Below are 13,973 nucleotides of genomic sequence, written 5' to 3'. Positions count from 1 at the left end.
GGGGGGAGGCCTCGACATGAAAAAAACAGCAACAAAGTCTCTCCAAAAAAAAATAATACCCCCCCAAACCACTACGAGGTCCGTCACCGACGGCTCCCGCTACCGTTCCACAATCCTTTACTCGTCTCCACCACCCGGTTCGCCTCGTTCCCGGGGCGCAAGCTCGCCGGCACCGCATGCGCAGGTGGGAGATGGGCCCGACCTTCTGGCGCTTGTTGCCCCGCCTGTTGCGAATGCGGGGCGGGCGAATCGTCCATCCTGACGTCCCCGTCCCCCGTGCTGGCGTCCGCGCCCGTGGCCGACCCCTGTGATGCCTGCGCCGTCTGTGTGTCGTAGCCGCCGTCCTTGCTCTGGCCCTCCTGCGTCTGCCCGATCTCGATGCCGCTGTCGTGATTTCTCGGCTGGGCGTTCTCGTTCTGGCTGCTGTTCTGATCCCGGTTGTTTTCGTTGCTGTTGTTGGTGGTGTTGCCGTTACCACTGCTGGGCGGCGCTGCCCTCGCCGGCTCGCGGCTGCGCACGCCGTTCATGAACCCGGCGGCCTGGCCCTCGCGCAGCTTGTTGATGGCCCGGACGGTGTCGATCGCGGCGTGCAGGGTGCGGCGGGCGTTGAAGTTCTTCTTGACGGTGGGCAGCAGGTTGGTGCCCTTGTCGTCGCCTTCTCCCACGCGCGCCCAGCCGGCCACGAAGGGGTGCTGCAGCGCCTCGTGCGCCGTCATGCGCTTGGCCGGGTCGATTGTCAGGCACCGCCGGATGAAGTCCTTGGCGCTGTCCGACACCCCGCGCCAGTACTCGAGCGGCGTGAAGCTGTAGTCGGCGTTGAGGATCGCCTGCATCTCTTCGAAGTCCGAGTCCCGGTCGAAGGGCGTGTAGCCGCAGAGGAGGAAGTAGGTGATGACGCCCAGTGCCCAGAGGTCGACGGGCTTACCGTGGCCTATCTTCTTGAAGATCTCGGGAGCCATATAGCCTGGAGTGCCACAGGTGGTGGTGAGCACGTGGAACTGCTCCTCGTCCATGATGCGGCTCAGGCCGAAGTCGGCAATGAGAAGGTCGGCATTGTCCTCGGGCGTGCGGAAGAGAAGGTTCTCGGGCTTGAGGTCGCGGTGGACGATGCCGTGATCGTGCAAGTAGGCGACGGCAGACAGGACCGCGCGGATCAGGTCGGCGGCATCCGCCTCATAGTACGAGCCCTTGCGGCAGATGCGGTCGAAGAGCTCGCCGCCCAGGGCGAGGTCGGTGACGAGGTACAGGTTGTTCATGGTCTCGAAGTAGTCGACGAGAGTAAGGATATTCTGGTGGCCCATCGACACCTTCTTGAGCACCGCGATTTCGTTTCGCACCTGTCGAAGGAGCGCTGACTTAGCGAACGACAAGCAAGGTAGCCTTGTTTCGAAAAGATGGCAGACGTACCATGTGCTCCCTCCCGGCCATAAGCCGCTTGTTGATCACCTTGGCCGCATAGTATCGCCCCGTGTCGATGTGGATGCACTCCTTGACGACCGAGTACGACCCCGCGCCGAGCACCTTTCCGACCTTGTACCTGCAGGGCTGGATCTGCGGCTGCTGCCGCTCGCCAGCAGCTTGGGCTGCTACCGTACTCATGGTGGTCGCTGATATCGCTGTCTCACTCGGACCAGAGGACAGCTGCCGCGCTCTGGTCGCCCGGTCGCCGGTGTTTCCGATATGCTGTCGACAGGGTCCCGCTCCGGGGGGGATAATGGATTACCTTTCCGGAGTTTGCGTTGTTATGGACGTTCGCTGATGAACCTGTAAGCCGGTCGCTGATCAGAGGGTGATAAGCTTTCGTCGGCGCTAAAGTCAAAAGCTTCCGGGAAGGCGGTCAAGAAAACTTGCGAAATTGTCGGGCTTGTTGCGTGTTTGGACACCGACAAAGGGTCGAGCCGGTCGCTTTGACAGGGTCCGGAGCTGTCGTGCGGGGCACTCCGCAACGCAGCGAGGTCCGCGATACAAAAAGTCCCGCCCCTTCACGTTAACGTTATCGGTCAAGCACCGCTGAATCCAGAATTCTTTGCGCGGCACGGTCGAAGAACGCCGGCAAGAGCCACTCAAAACAGTTCAGAGAGGAGAAAAGACTTTTTCAATCCCAATCTTACCAAGTCGTCTTAGGTCGCAATTGTTAACTTTACATGTTGTTCATCAGCCGCACTTTGATTTGCGATATTGCGAGTTTTGCCCTCGCCTTGCAGCCAATCAGGGTGTGACTCTCCGCTTCAGGTATGTTCCGAATCCTGCCACAAGCCCATGGGGTCGCTCCGCCGGCGCCGACCGAATATGCCGCAGTAATATTCACTTAGGAGAGCCAGATGAGAAGGCCGTAGGCCTGGGTATCTTGTTTAGACAATGGCAGAAAGAAAGAAAAACAATCCTATATCTTACCAACGCATAGAATCGCTTCACTTCTTTTTCTCCCGCTTCGCCTTCTTGGACTTGAAATGCTCCCCCTTGTCACCTCCTTTCTCCTCGTGGCCATCCGTCTCCTCCACCTTGCGCTTCGCCTTCGTCTTGACACTCACCATCGGAGCGCCTTTCCCGCTCTTGGCCGCCTGTTGCACTCGTCTCTCCGCCTCTTCCCATGCCGCATCATCGCCCTCGATCTCATACCTGGTTCGCTAGGTTAGCGTTTGAACGAAATAGACGGACTAACAGGCAGGCTTCTTACTGGTCCAGCGGGAGAGAGTCAATGAGCTCCCTCTGCTTGGCTCGCAGCTCACTCAGCGCCTCGTCGCCTCCCTCTTCCAGCTCGTCCTCTAGTCTGGTTTCGAGAGGCGTGTACTTCGTGTCAATCACCTCGTCGTCGTGAATCCCTGTCGCGTTTTCTCGGCTCACGCCGACCTTGTTCGCATCCGGCATCTCGGCCTCGACGGCTCCGGCAACCAGCGAATTCAGGTGAGACGTGATCTTTCGCATGATCTTGATGAAAATAGCGAGAACCTGCGAAGCCGGCAGTGACAGCTCCTCGGCAACAGTCTCAACCTCTTTCCGCTGCATTCCGATGGCCAGGAGAATAGCCTGTTGCAGGCCACTCAACTTGGCGCTTGACTTCAACCTGCCGCTGAAGTACAGCTGAGCAATCGTGGGCATGAGGTCCAGAACTACATGGTAATCGAGCAACCCATTGGCGTAGGACTCCAGACGCTTGAGGTCAAATGGCGTAAAGAGCGCGTCTAGGTCGCTCTTGGTGATTTCAGTCGGTGTTGTGGACGGATCCAGCTGCGCGCCAGAACTGGCAGATTCCTCAATCGTCAAGGCAAGGATGGACGGGAACTCGCGGAACTTGTACGAGAGGAGAGACAGGAAACGACGATGGAAGTCATTCGCAAAGGCGCCGAGCCAGCTCGGGTCGTTCCCGTCTTGGAGAGGCCGAATCATGACGCACGTGTGTTCGCCCGTGAGTTCGTTGGCAGTTTGCCGCTGTTTCTTTGTCAGCCTCCAGCATCAGCCAGCCGGACGAAGCGAAAGTACTTACGAGGTAGACCGGGGCAAACGAGGCCCGCTTCCAAAATTTGTGCAGCGGCTGCGTTAAGCCGTAGCTTACACCCACGTAGTCGAGCTTCTCAGGTCGACGCTCCGCCAGCTTTGCGAAGAGCGGCGGCAGCTCGTTCATGTCCCGAACTTTGATCTCGTCAAACAGACTAGCCTGAGCAAGCTCAGCATCCGTGACCCTGGGAATCGACTGCGGCACTGTGCTGCTGCCTTCCTCCGAGAGGTCGGCGAATTTGCCCTCGTAGTAGTCAATCAGCAGTTGCAGCGCTTTTGAGCCGTACCCCATCGACATATAATCCGGATTCGTTGCTATCCGGACCACACGAGCACCTGACAGGGAGGCGAATTCGTCGTCTTGGAACTGCTGGCTCACCAGCCACGGAATCAGATCACCAGCAGGTTGCTGGCCTCTGCTCAAGCTCTTCAGGATGCTCTCCTTGCTGATCTTCCCTTCCAGGGACACTTGAATCACACACAGGGGTTCTGGCAGGCGACCTTCAACAATCGGGCCCGTGAGAACGAAAAGTTCGTGGGCTGGCGCATCGCTCATAAGCTGCAGGTCGTTCGGCGAGTTCTTGTAGTGGCTTGCAACGTAGAGCGCAACCATCTGCTGCAGAAACTTTTCAGACACCGGATGGAAGGAGAAGAGGGTGTCGCGGTTGACGTGTAGCAGCTCGCATTGCGAAGGGTCCGGGCACCCCTGCGTGCTGAGCTTGGATTTCGGCAGTGTGGCATCTAGGCAGAGAAGCATATTGAGCCATCTCTCCACCTTATCTCCCTGGGAATAACGGATGGGCTCAGAAAGCGTGATCTCCTTCAGCGACCGTCCGCCAACCGAAGTTGTCTCCTTGGTTGCCCGTCCGCTCGATCGATCGATCTCGACCGAGCCGCTGCCGTTGGGGTTGGCGCCCGCCCTGGATTGCTCCCTCAGCTGCTTGATGAGCTTCAACGACAGCGACCGGCCCGTCCCTTCGTAACCGCTGATTGTAGAGGCCATAAACACCAGGTACGGCCCCATGAGCTTCTTCACTAGGGGCAGCGGAATAGCCGCCGCTTCATCAATTACGACCAACTCGGCCTGTCCGAGCACATGGCTGTCCTGAGGCCGGATATACTGGATGGTCTGCCGATGGTTTCTGTGGATGTTGACTCGAACAATAGCCTTGTTGAAATCAGGATTGGTTGATTGGATGATGGAGTAATCGGCGTGGTCTTTGTAATCAAGCGCGTCAAAGCCCTTGAAGACGAATTCGAACAGTGTCTTCAAATTTTCGGGAGATGGCGAGGTGATGAAGATATTGCTGTATCCGTAGGCAACGGCGGCTGCAATGGCAACGCCCATAGCGGCAGATTTACCTCGGCCACGCGCTGCGGTCAGGGTAACCGTATTCCGGAGAGTCTTCTCGGCAATGGCATCCACAAACGTAAGCAAAGCCTTCGCCTGATCTGTCGTGCGGGCCAGCTTGACGAGCGACCCGATCGGTTGTGTGTCTTGGAGGGCCTCCTTCATCTTCTCTAGCTCCTGCGCCGCTGCACTCTTGGGTTCGTCCTCATCAGGTGGCGGGAGTGGCTTCACGCCCTTCCCGCCTGATATCGGGAGAACGTTGAGCTCGTCGTCGATCACCAAACAAGATTCGCAACTACCGAGGGACAAGATGAAGCGCTCATTGAACCTCGCTACAACGTCGTCGTGGGCCTCCGTTCGGTACCGTGAGTGGACGTCCATGGAAAGAGTGTAGAGCTGTTTCAGGCTGCTCATGCCCTTCAGCAAGAGCACTACTAGGCCTCCACCCTCGACTGTCTCGATGGTCCTGGCGAGAATATTGGGTGTTATAGCCTCGAAGTCTTGAAGAATGCACTACCCTTACAGTCAGCCGTCTCGGTTTCCGACTGTAGCCCCGGTAGCTGCATTTGAAACTAACCATGCCATATGTGTTGCCCAGAATCTTGTCGGTTTCCTTGTAGTAGACATATCGAATGTCGTGAAGCGAGATGAAGAGCTCGAACGGGTCTTCGGAATTGGGTTCGCGAATCCCGCGCTTGATTTCCTTCTTGATCTTGTTCTCGCGCTTCTTGCGGTGACTCGTGAAGCCGAGGAGTTTGTTCTTGTATGCCCATAGAACCGACTTGTTCTGCCTCACGTCCATGCTGGACATGATATAATACAGGTGGACAATGGCATCCTTGGAACGGTCGCCGACCACGACGAAGAAGCTGCGCTTCTTTTCCTGCAGGCCATTGCGGATGAGGGTCGGAATCCGCGAGTCTCTGCATCACACGGAATGTCAGCTTAGAAAACAAAGTCCGGTGCATTACTCTCGTTCGTATTTTGCTTACACTGTCTTTTGTGCCGGCATGGTCGCAACTGTTCGCAGACCTGCAATCTGAATACTGCGGACGGTTGCGATAGAGGGGCCCGAAAATTGCTGCGATAGTGATTCGGGTTCAATTATTTTTCTTAATTCTGCCGGGTGGTATGGCTTAATGGATCCACCGCTGGCACACCGCCTACACTAGTGTGGTACGTATGTCCGGAGGTACTCCGTAATCCGTAATCCGAGTTACGGGTTACATACTGCAGCACCCCCGTCGCATCAGTCATCAAAGCCTCTTCGGAATGCTTTCTTTGACTTTTGCATCTTCTTCGCCTTCACTCGGGCCTCGTTGGCGCTCTTCTTTCTACTTCACTCTCAGCACCTGAGAGCCGTGTATCTCACACTAGCGGGGTTACTTACAGTGCTTCGTATTTTTTGGCCGTCTCTGGGCTGCTCTCACCAGGCACTGTCTTGCGATACAACTCTTGGAGCTCCTCAAACAGTTTCCGGCGGTTTTCATCAGCATTCGCACTGCGGCTTCGATGGGTCTGAGCCTGTATCGTGAGGCAGTCACTGCGTCGAGAGTAATACTTAGATTCCCGAACCCCGGCATGCAGCAACTTTGGCAAGAAGCCGAGCAATTGGGGAACAGGCCATGTGGTTGTTGCCTTGGTTTCAGTCCTGGCAATTGGCGTCAATACGTCTCTACCGTGCTAGGATAGACTGCCTTGGTACAAACTTGTTTACATGCTGCCCACCAGGGCCACTAGATCGTGAAAAGGATGTGTTGCCCTCGGGCAGGCTGCTGAGCTGGAACGACTGGTGCCATTTCCTTGCCTCAGACAGTTGCTCCTGATCGAAGGTTGCATCAAGAGCTCGGTGGACAAATCGGTGAGAACCAGGGATGATGGTCCATGCGTTCCACGGCCACCTGCTCACCAAGTTAGCGGGCGGCTGGAGGACATGGTGAGCCAGCATCGTGTCCGTGGTTCGTCAGATTTGCGGATGGTGTCGCTGAAGCCACCAAAGAAACCTGGTTGCTCATCACTGAAATGCAATGCCGGATGCTGAATCATTTATTGAATACTCCGTACAGATTACATTGGATAACGTTAAAACACCGCTAAACTGAATCAGGCAAATAGCCGAGCAGCGTAGAGGCTCGCGCTTCCCATCTGCGGGGCGCGCAGAAGTCGAGAAATTTCGCCAGCCAAGCCGGCCTTGCATCCCCACATCGCGCATGAGCCGGCACTTCCATCATGACTGCCCGTAGACCTGCTCTCATTCTGATCTTTCAAAAAGTTTGGTCAGCCCTTTCCCGCTCCCACATCCACACATCGAATATTGCCGAGCAATAATATTATCAGCGGCCCTTTCAAACAAAAGTGTTTCGGCGCATTCTGGGCATCGTGCGCATTCCCTTTGGGCCGCTCAAAGGCCAGCAGCTGCCACGCTTTCTTCTCATCGCGATTCATCGCAAGGCTGCTTCCAGTCTTCCAGTCGGCAAAACAATATTCGCGGCATCTGTGCATCGCGCCTCTCGCCCGCGCATAGTGTGAATCGCCGCCCAGTTTTGTGTCTGCTGACCACGGAGGTTCATCCCCCCCTTCACCCATCACAACTTCCCGAGTGGACCGACTTCGTTCCACTCCAACAAAGGAGTCTGGCGCCTGCGTGTAGAGCCATCGGTCATCGCACTTGATGCCGGAGCAATCACCACAAGTAGTGGCTGCCGCCAACCTGAGCCCTATCTCTCCGATTCCCATTTCCAGCCAAACCGCCATCCCAGACTCAGTGGTCCCGGCCCTTCAAGACCAAGCAGCCACGATTGACGAAGCAGCTAAGCCTGCCACCTCCTTGCCTGTTCCTCACCACCCCCAACCAGTGACAATGGAGCCAAACCCGGGGCCCAGCGAAATCTCCGACACAATAGTGGTTGGTGGGGACTACTCTGGTGAGTCCCACGACGAGAGCGACGAGAGCATCGACTATGGCGAGGGCGAGGAGGGACAGGAACAGGAAAAGGTCGAACCAGAAGCGGCCAACGATGACTATGCCAAAACCTTTGATTCACCCACAGCTCAAGAGGATCTAAATGAGGCTGAAGAAGTTCAGCCAGATGTATCATTGGCCTCAGAATCCATGACTAGTCCGCCCGCGCCTGACCCTGCAGCTGTCCCTTCTGATCACCCGCCCACTCATTCGCCGGCCGTGTCCCGCATAAACGGCGAGGTTCAGTCCTCGGGAGACCCTTCGCCGTCCGAGCAAGCCAACAGCTCCGAAGTCCCCTCCGATCCCTCACCCACCGCGCCGAACACAATCCCATCCTCTGCGGCGCCTGCTTCAGCCACTGCCGCCGAGGAACCTGCCAAGGAATCCCCGACTGCCTCTGCTCCTGATGCAGCCCCGCCTACCGCTGCCCCCGCAGCTCCTGCGTCGACAGATGAAGATGATGCCGCCGCTGTTGACATTCAGAAGCTGGTAGACGACATCACTGCTAGAGCCGCCGCCACAGCTTCACCCCCTAGCGCGCCAGCGCAAGCCACCCCCGTTAGCACCCAAGCTCCTACGGCGTCCTTGCCCGTATCTCATCCTCCCTCACTGCCCCCCAAGCCTTCTCTTCCCAACCCGCCAGCCAACTTGCCCGCCATTCCCCCGGCACACTACTCGTTCCAGTCAAGAGGTCACAATGCTCCCCCAGCCCCAGCAATGCCGATGACTCTTGCCAGCTCTGGTGCGTCGCATGGCGCGCACGCTGCGAATGAAGGCGTTTCCTCCTTGCCCGCGCCGCCACCGGGCAGCTTTGGCGCCCCGCCTGCTCATCACTTGCCACATAGCGGAGATGCTTCTGGCAACTACCATGGCTCGTCTATTAAGCAGCTCTGGGAGCAGTTCCTAGCAGACGAAAAACGATACACATCGGAGGCCAAGTGGGAAAGGTTTCCGGAAGGCTCACGGATTTTTATTGGTGAGTCCACAATAGCCGCACCTTGCCATGGACCACTCGCTCACCACGGCTCAGGTAATCTATCCAGCGAGAGAGTCTCGAAGCGAGAGGTGTTTGATGTGTTCCACAGGTTCGGCCGGCTAGCGCAGATCTCGCTCAAGAGCGCCTACGGCTTCGTCCAGTATCACACGGTAGCCGAGGGGCAGGCCGCTATGCAGGGTGCCCAGGGCATCGAGCTCGGTGGCCGGAGGATACGTGAGTCATCATCTGCTCGTCGCTGGCCTCGCACCGTCGGTCTAACCGGTTGGCAGATCTCGAGGTCTCACGCACCCAGAAGAAGAAGGATGACAGGGATAGGTCGCCGGACCGCCGGGGTCCGCGAGGTTCTTACGGGAGCGAGCGCTTCGACACCGGCGATCGCGGCTGGAAGCGGGATGACTATCGGCCGGGGCGCTCCCCATCACCACGCCGGGGCGATCCTCGGAGCAGCCGAGACGGCCACTATTCTCGGGACCGTGAATTCGGCAGTTATCAGCGCCGTCGCTCGCGTTCGCCTGCGCGCTTCGGTCGGTACGGAGACGACTCGTACAGGCGCAGGAGCCCCAGCCCTCACCGACGAGCGCCGTCTGACGGCGACCGGTTCGACTTACCTCGACGCTTCGGTGCCGATGTCCCTGATGTGCAGATTCTCCTACTACAGGAGGTCTCGAGAGATTTTGTCGGCTGGGTCCAGGGAGCCTTCCATAACAAAGGGCTGAAGACCGACGTCATGTATCTCAATCCTCGATTCCCTCGGGAGACGGTGGTGCAACGGCAGGTGGTTGAAGGCGTGCATGCCATTGTCGATCTCGACTATGGGGCCCAGACAAAGGGCAAAATTCCCATCCAGGTTTTCATCCGATCCGGGGGTAGCAGCGTCCGTTTCGAGCTGTACCAGGATGTTGACCCGCCAATCGCCGCAGAACTAGTGATGAGAGAGAAATCGCAGTCCGCGGCACATCTCGGCCAACCACCGGCGCCGTATGCGCCCAACGGCTATGGTCACCCTCCGCCGGCACAAGCGCCTCCCGCCGGCTACCCGTATCCGTATCCTCAGCACGCCGTTCCTCCTGCGCAGCCTCCAGCAGCTCCAGCTCCCGACCTCGCCAGCGTAGTCAGCAACCTCGACAACTCGGCCCTTCAAGCTCTCTTGGCATCACTTCAGACCCCCCAGGCCGGCGCACCCCAGACAGCGTATCCAGGAGTGGCTCCCGCCGCACCCCAAACCCCTCAGATCGACGTGAACGCGTTGCTGAACAACCTCAGGAGCGCGGCCGCGGCACAGCCTGCACCACCACCGGCCAGCTACGGAACCGCGCCCGCTTACGGCGCACCGACGGCTCCTGGTAGCTACGGCGGCGTGGATCCAGCACAACAAGTCCAGACAATTATGGAGCAGCTGAAGCGAGCTGCGCACTAGGGACTACGTGATACCCGGAATGGCAGTCCGATGTCTCTAAAAGGTTTCTCTTGGGGATTGCCGGAAGTTCCATGATTCTGTGGGCACTGGCTCCTGCGATGACTTGTCGAAATAAAGAAGCCGGGATTCTCGGATTGTACGCGCAAAGAAGATAGAATTTAGCGATGTTTTCTGCTTCTTTGCTCTTTTTTCTTCTTCTTCTGCCGTCAACGAGAGCGGGCAGGCGCTCACATATGAGGGGAGGAGTGAAAGGGTTTGGCTGTCCGCAAAAGCATGTCGTCTTCTCGATTGACGCCCGAATCCGGGAAGCTGCCGATGTTTGGAGTTTGAATGGTTGTCATAGTCGTTCGGTCAAATTTGTTCGGCTTATGCCGCAGTTTCTTTTCCAGCAAACCAAGCTGAGACATGAGCTATTCGGAACCGTTGAGGTCCAGGTGGCGGTCAGGTCCGCGGATTCCGGGTGCACGACCGTCGGCGACTTGTCAAAGTAGGACATAATCAGTGCCATGTCCGCCCTCGAAGCTGTGTCCATTCCATTGAGGAGAGAAAAGGATGGAACCGGGCTCTTGGAGCTCATGCTCGCTCCTTGATGCCCATGCAAACATAGTTTACACCAAACTCGTCGTTAGGTCGGATTGTTAGAGATGGGTCTGCTTGGACTCACAGAGGGGACAGGAGCGAATGAAGTTTCCAACATGCTCTTTTTTTTTTTTTTTTTTTTTTTTTTTTCCTTTGGACCGTCACTTCTGATCCGGATCCTCAAACGGGAGCCGCACTCCGGCGGTGAGAGGGAACAAGAACTTGTCTGATGGGCATTTCACTTCTGGGCCATCAACGGGTGGCCTTTTCGGCTGGCTTGCTTGCGAGACTACATACAAGGGGCGATGCTGCTGCTGCCACACAAATGAGCAGAAATACATGTCTCTAGCGGCAGTGGATTATCATGCCCTGTGACGGCGAGACGGAACCGCTGCATCAAAACCGCGCCCACATCTAGTGCCCTACGGCTCTATCTCGGAACTCGCGGAGTGAATTTCATTTACCCTCCTTTCCCCCCACCCCCCCCCCCCCCCCTTTTTTTCGAGTCACGATCATTCGGGCTCTCTCCATGTTGGCCCCATCAAACATTTTTTTTTTTTTTTTTTTTTTGGGCCGAATCACAGCTCATCGCCGTCGATGCCCCCTTCGACCCCGCGCCCCTCTCGTCCCGTGCTCCCGACGACGAACCAGTCCTTCACGATGGCCGTACCGTCTACCACCGTCTTCCAGACCTCGGTCTCGCAGGACTCGGGCTTGAGCACGTAACACCTCGGCTCCACCATGTCGGGCGCCGCGTTCTCGACCGCCCAGGCGTCCCGCAGCCCGGCGGTGACGAAGTCGTCCCCGGCCCGCACCCTCCCCGTCGGCAGGTCCAGCCCGGCCATGGCCCGCCGGAAGATCTCGTACGCGGCCTCGGGCTGGTACGAGGGCACCTCGTGGCCGGCCTGGAACACCCGCGTGAAGCTGAACCGGCCCGCCTGTCTCGTCAGCCCTTTCACCACTACTACCTCCTCCTCCTCCTCCTCCTCCTCCTCCCGGCCTCCGGTGTCGCCGCCGCCGCCGTCGCCGTCGCCGTCGCCCTTGCCGGAGACGACGACCAGGGGCGCATACCCGGCCGCCGCGAAGACGTCGCGCCGAGACCAGGGCACGGCGAGGCTGACCTTCTCGCCGCCGGCCCAGTTGCACGACGCGTCGCGGTCGCCGTAGACGAGGTGGACCTTGACGGCGCCGCCGCGGTCGAGGTCGAGGTCGAGCAGGCCGGCGAGGGCGTCGAGCTGGCCGCCGCGGAGGGGGTCGAAGGTGGCGTCGAAGGCGCGGCTGACGGGGAGCGAGACGGCCGTGTGGTTGACGGGGACGCCGAGGGCGGCCTGGACGTCGCGGCGGGCCAGGAAGCCGTGCGGGTGCGGGGGCGGGAAGGGGTCGGCGCGCGGGTGGGCGAGGTCGAAGCGGGCGCGGCCCGACAGGCGCGGGAAGGCGGCCGAGAGGACGTCGTCCAGGACCGACCGGACGGCCTCGCACCGGGCCGTCGTCGTCGCGTTGGGCGCCCGCGGCGACGACGGCGACGACGACGACGACGCGAGCGACTCGGTGCACGCCAGCATCTGCTCGCGCCAGCCCGACGGCCGCGTCCAGTTGTGCTTGAGGGCCGCATGGAAGGTGTCGTTGTAGAACTGGATGCCGTAGCTCTGGCGTTGGGAGAGGAAAGTTAATAGGGCGGCTCTTATATATATATATACATTCTTTACCCCTTTTTTCTTGTTTCCTTTCCCGATCCTTTCTCTTTCTTTTTCTTTTCTTCTCTTCTCTTCTCTTTTCTTTTCTTTTTCTCTTCGTTCGTTCGTTCCCTTTTCTCTCCACCGAGAAAGCTGAAGGAGCGGATACTTACATTATTGTAAGGGTAGTCGATCAGGCCCTCGGCGAGGATGGGCCAGTCGACGGCGCCGTTGATGATGCCGAGCGTGTCGAGATGCAGGTAGCGCCCCTCGAGCTGGCCGTCGGCGATGCGCTCGTTCTGCCGCTGGAAGAAGCGGAAGAATGCCGGGCCGTACGTGCCGCCGTAGCTCTCGGCCCAGAGGCTGATCCTGCCGTCGTCGGACCGGTAGTGCGGGAACTCGAACAGCCAGGTCTGCAGGAAGTGCCACATGGCGTGGGCCGAGAGCTCCGTCGAGTTGGCGGTCTGGGACGCCTTCTGGCTCCCCACGGTGCCGATCCGGAAGGTGTTGTTGGTCCGGGGGATGTCGCCGTCGGTGAAGTTGGTGGGCGTGATGATAGGCTCGGAAGGGTCGTCGACGTCGAGCTGGACGGTCACGTTGGTGAGCACGTCGTACGAGAAGCCGGTCTGGACGGGCTGGTCAATGTACAGCATGTTGGCCTCGTTGTTCCAGCTCCAGCGGTTGAGGTAGGTCGTCTTGGAGTCGGGCCCGACAAAGCAGGGGCCGTTCTCTTCCAGCAGGCCCATCATGGACGAGCCCCCGGGTCCGCCGTTGAGCCAGATGGCCAGGGGGGCATTGGCCGGATCCTTGCGGGCTTCAAAGAACCAGAAGAAGCTGGGGCTTGTCAATCAAATGCCGCCCTTTTTACTTTTTTTTTTTTGTTTTTTTTTTTTTTTTTTTTGGGGGGGGGGGGGGGGGGGGGGGAGGAGGAAGGGGAGAGACTTGGCCATACTGACGTGTTGATGGGGTAGTCCTGGTCTGCCCCCTCGATCAGGTTGGGCGGGAGGTGGACGTATCCCGAGTACGACTTGACTCCTGGCGTAGTCTCGCAAATGCCGGGCTTGTCATTGTCAGCTTCGGGTTCATGGGCCTAAGAGAGTGCAGGGGACACGAGTAAACCGACCTCCTTGAACGAGATGCTGACGTTTTTATAGAACTTGGACTCTATCACAGTGATGCCCTCCCTCTTTGGCGGGAACTGTGCGTGAGCGCCAAACCCGAGAGCGAGGGCGAGCAACGTGCTGCCCTTCATCGTCATGACCGTGACTCGGGCTCGAGCATCTGAGACCCGGCCTTGTTTCTTTCTTTCTTTCTCTTTTCTTTTTCTTTTTCTTTTTCTTTTCTTTCTTTTTTTCCCTTTTCTGTTTTCCCCGCAAACGGCAGAGTGTTGGACCTCTAAATCCTCAGTGATGAAGAGTCGAAGCAACTTGCTGACGACTCGAAACGCGTCAGACGACTGCCGAGAACAGTAGCCGTTGCGCGAGGATTGACCCAAGTAG

General features: G+C 58.2%; 6 protein-coding genes across 6 annotated transcripts; 2 read left to right on the top strand and 4 right to left on the bottom strand.

Annotated features, from left to right (window-relative positions):
* Positions 1 to 83: 83 nt before the first annotated feature.
* Positions 84 to 1,599, bottom strand: P884DRAFT_202389 (kinase-like domain-containing protein; the record flags this gene model as incomplete). The annotated part of the gene is made up of 2 exons (XM_069438422.1): positions 84 to 1,337; positions 1,408 to 1,599. The coding sequence occupies 2 exons, from the start codon at positions 1,597 to 1,599 to the stop codon at positions 84 to 86; spliced, it is 1,446 nt and encodes a 481-aa protein (XP_069296834.1).
* Positions 1,600 to 2,411: 812 nt separating this feature from the next.
* Positions 2,412 to 5,858, bottom strand: P884DRAFT_202511 (GNAT acetyltransferase 2-domain-containing protein; the record flags this gene model as incomplete). The annotated part of the gene is made up of 5 exons (XM_069438435.1): positions 2,412 to 2,619; positions 2,678 to 3,429; positions 3,485 to 5,359; positions 5,424 to 5,769; positions 5,839 to 5,858. The coding sequence occupies 5 exons, from the start codon at positions 5,856 to 5,858 to the stop codon at positions 2,412 to 2,414; spliced, it is 3,201 nt and encodes a 1,066-aa protein (XP_069296833.1).
* Positions 5,859 to 5,918: 60 nt separating this feature from the next.
* Positions 5,919 to 6,842, bottom strand: P884DRAFT_31763 (uncharacterized protein). Its single transcript, XM_069445320.1, has 3 exons — positions 6,556 to 6,842; positions 6,237 to 6,497; positions 5,919 to 6,180 (listed from the first exon to the last, which is right to left on the bottom strand). Exons 1-3 carry the CDS (start codon positions 6,792 to 6,794, stop codon positions 6,096 to 6,098), a joined length of 585 nt encoding a protein of 194 aa, XP_069296832.1. The 5' UTR covers positions 6,795 to 6,842; the 3' UTR covers positions 5,919 to 6,095.
* An 864-nt stretch (positions 6,843 to 7,706) lies between these two features.
* Positions 7,707 to 10,222, top strand: P884DRAFT_270481 (uncharacterized protein; the record flags this gene model as incomplete). Its single annotated transcript, XM_069442355.1, has 3 exons — positions 7,707 to 8,784; positions 8,839 to 9,018; positions 9,075 to 10,222. 3 exons carry the CDS (start codon positions 7,707 to 7,709, stop codon positions 10,220 to 10,222), a joined length of 2,406 nt encoding a protein of 801 aa, XP_069296831.1.
* Positions 9,962 to 10,917, top strand: P884DRAFT_260695 (uncharacterized protein). Its single transcript, XM_069441483.1, has one exon. The coding sequence runs from the start codon at positions 10,387 to 10,389 to the stop codon at positions 10,711 to 10,713; it is 327 nt and encodes a 108-aa protein (XP_069296830.1). The 5' UTR covers positions 9,962 to 10,386; the 3' UTR covers positions 10,714 to 10,917.
* Positions 10,918 to 11,379: 462 nt separating this feature from the next.
* On the bottom strand, positions 11,380 to 13,820 carry P884DRAFT_245168 (Alpha/Beta hydrolase protein; the record flags this gene model as incomplete). Its single annotated transcript, XM_069440414.1, has 4 exons — positions 13,598 to 13,820; positions 13,431 to 13,534; positions 12,648 to 13,308; positions 11,380 to 12,447 (listed from the first exon to the last, which is right to left on the bottom strand). Exons 1-4 carry the CDS (start codon positions 13,730 to 13,732, stop codon positions 11,380 to 11,382), a joined length of 1,968 nt encoding a protein of 655 aa, XP_069296829.1. The 5' UTR covers positions 13,733 to 13,820.
* Between the last annotated feature and the right edge of the window lie 153 nt (positions 13,821 to 13,973).

The sequence above is a fragment of the Thermothelomyces heterothallicus genome, assembly GCF_042370625.1.
Source record: "Thermothelomyces heterothallicus CBS 202.75 unplaced genomic scaffold P884_scaffold_14, whole genome shotgun sequence".
Lineage (NCBI taxonomy): Eukaryota > Fungi > Ascomycota > Sordariomycetes > Sordariales > Chaetomiaceae > Thermothelomyces > Thermothelomyces heterothallicus.
Note: the sequence above shows the minus strand (reverse complement) of the source record. Positions and strands in the feature narration are given on the sequence as shown.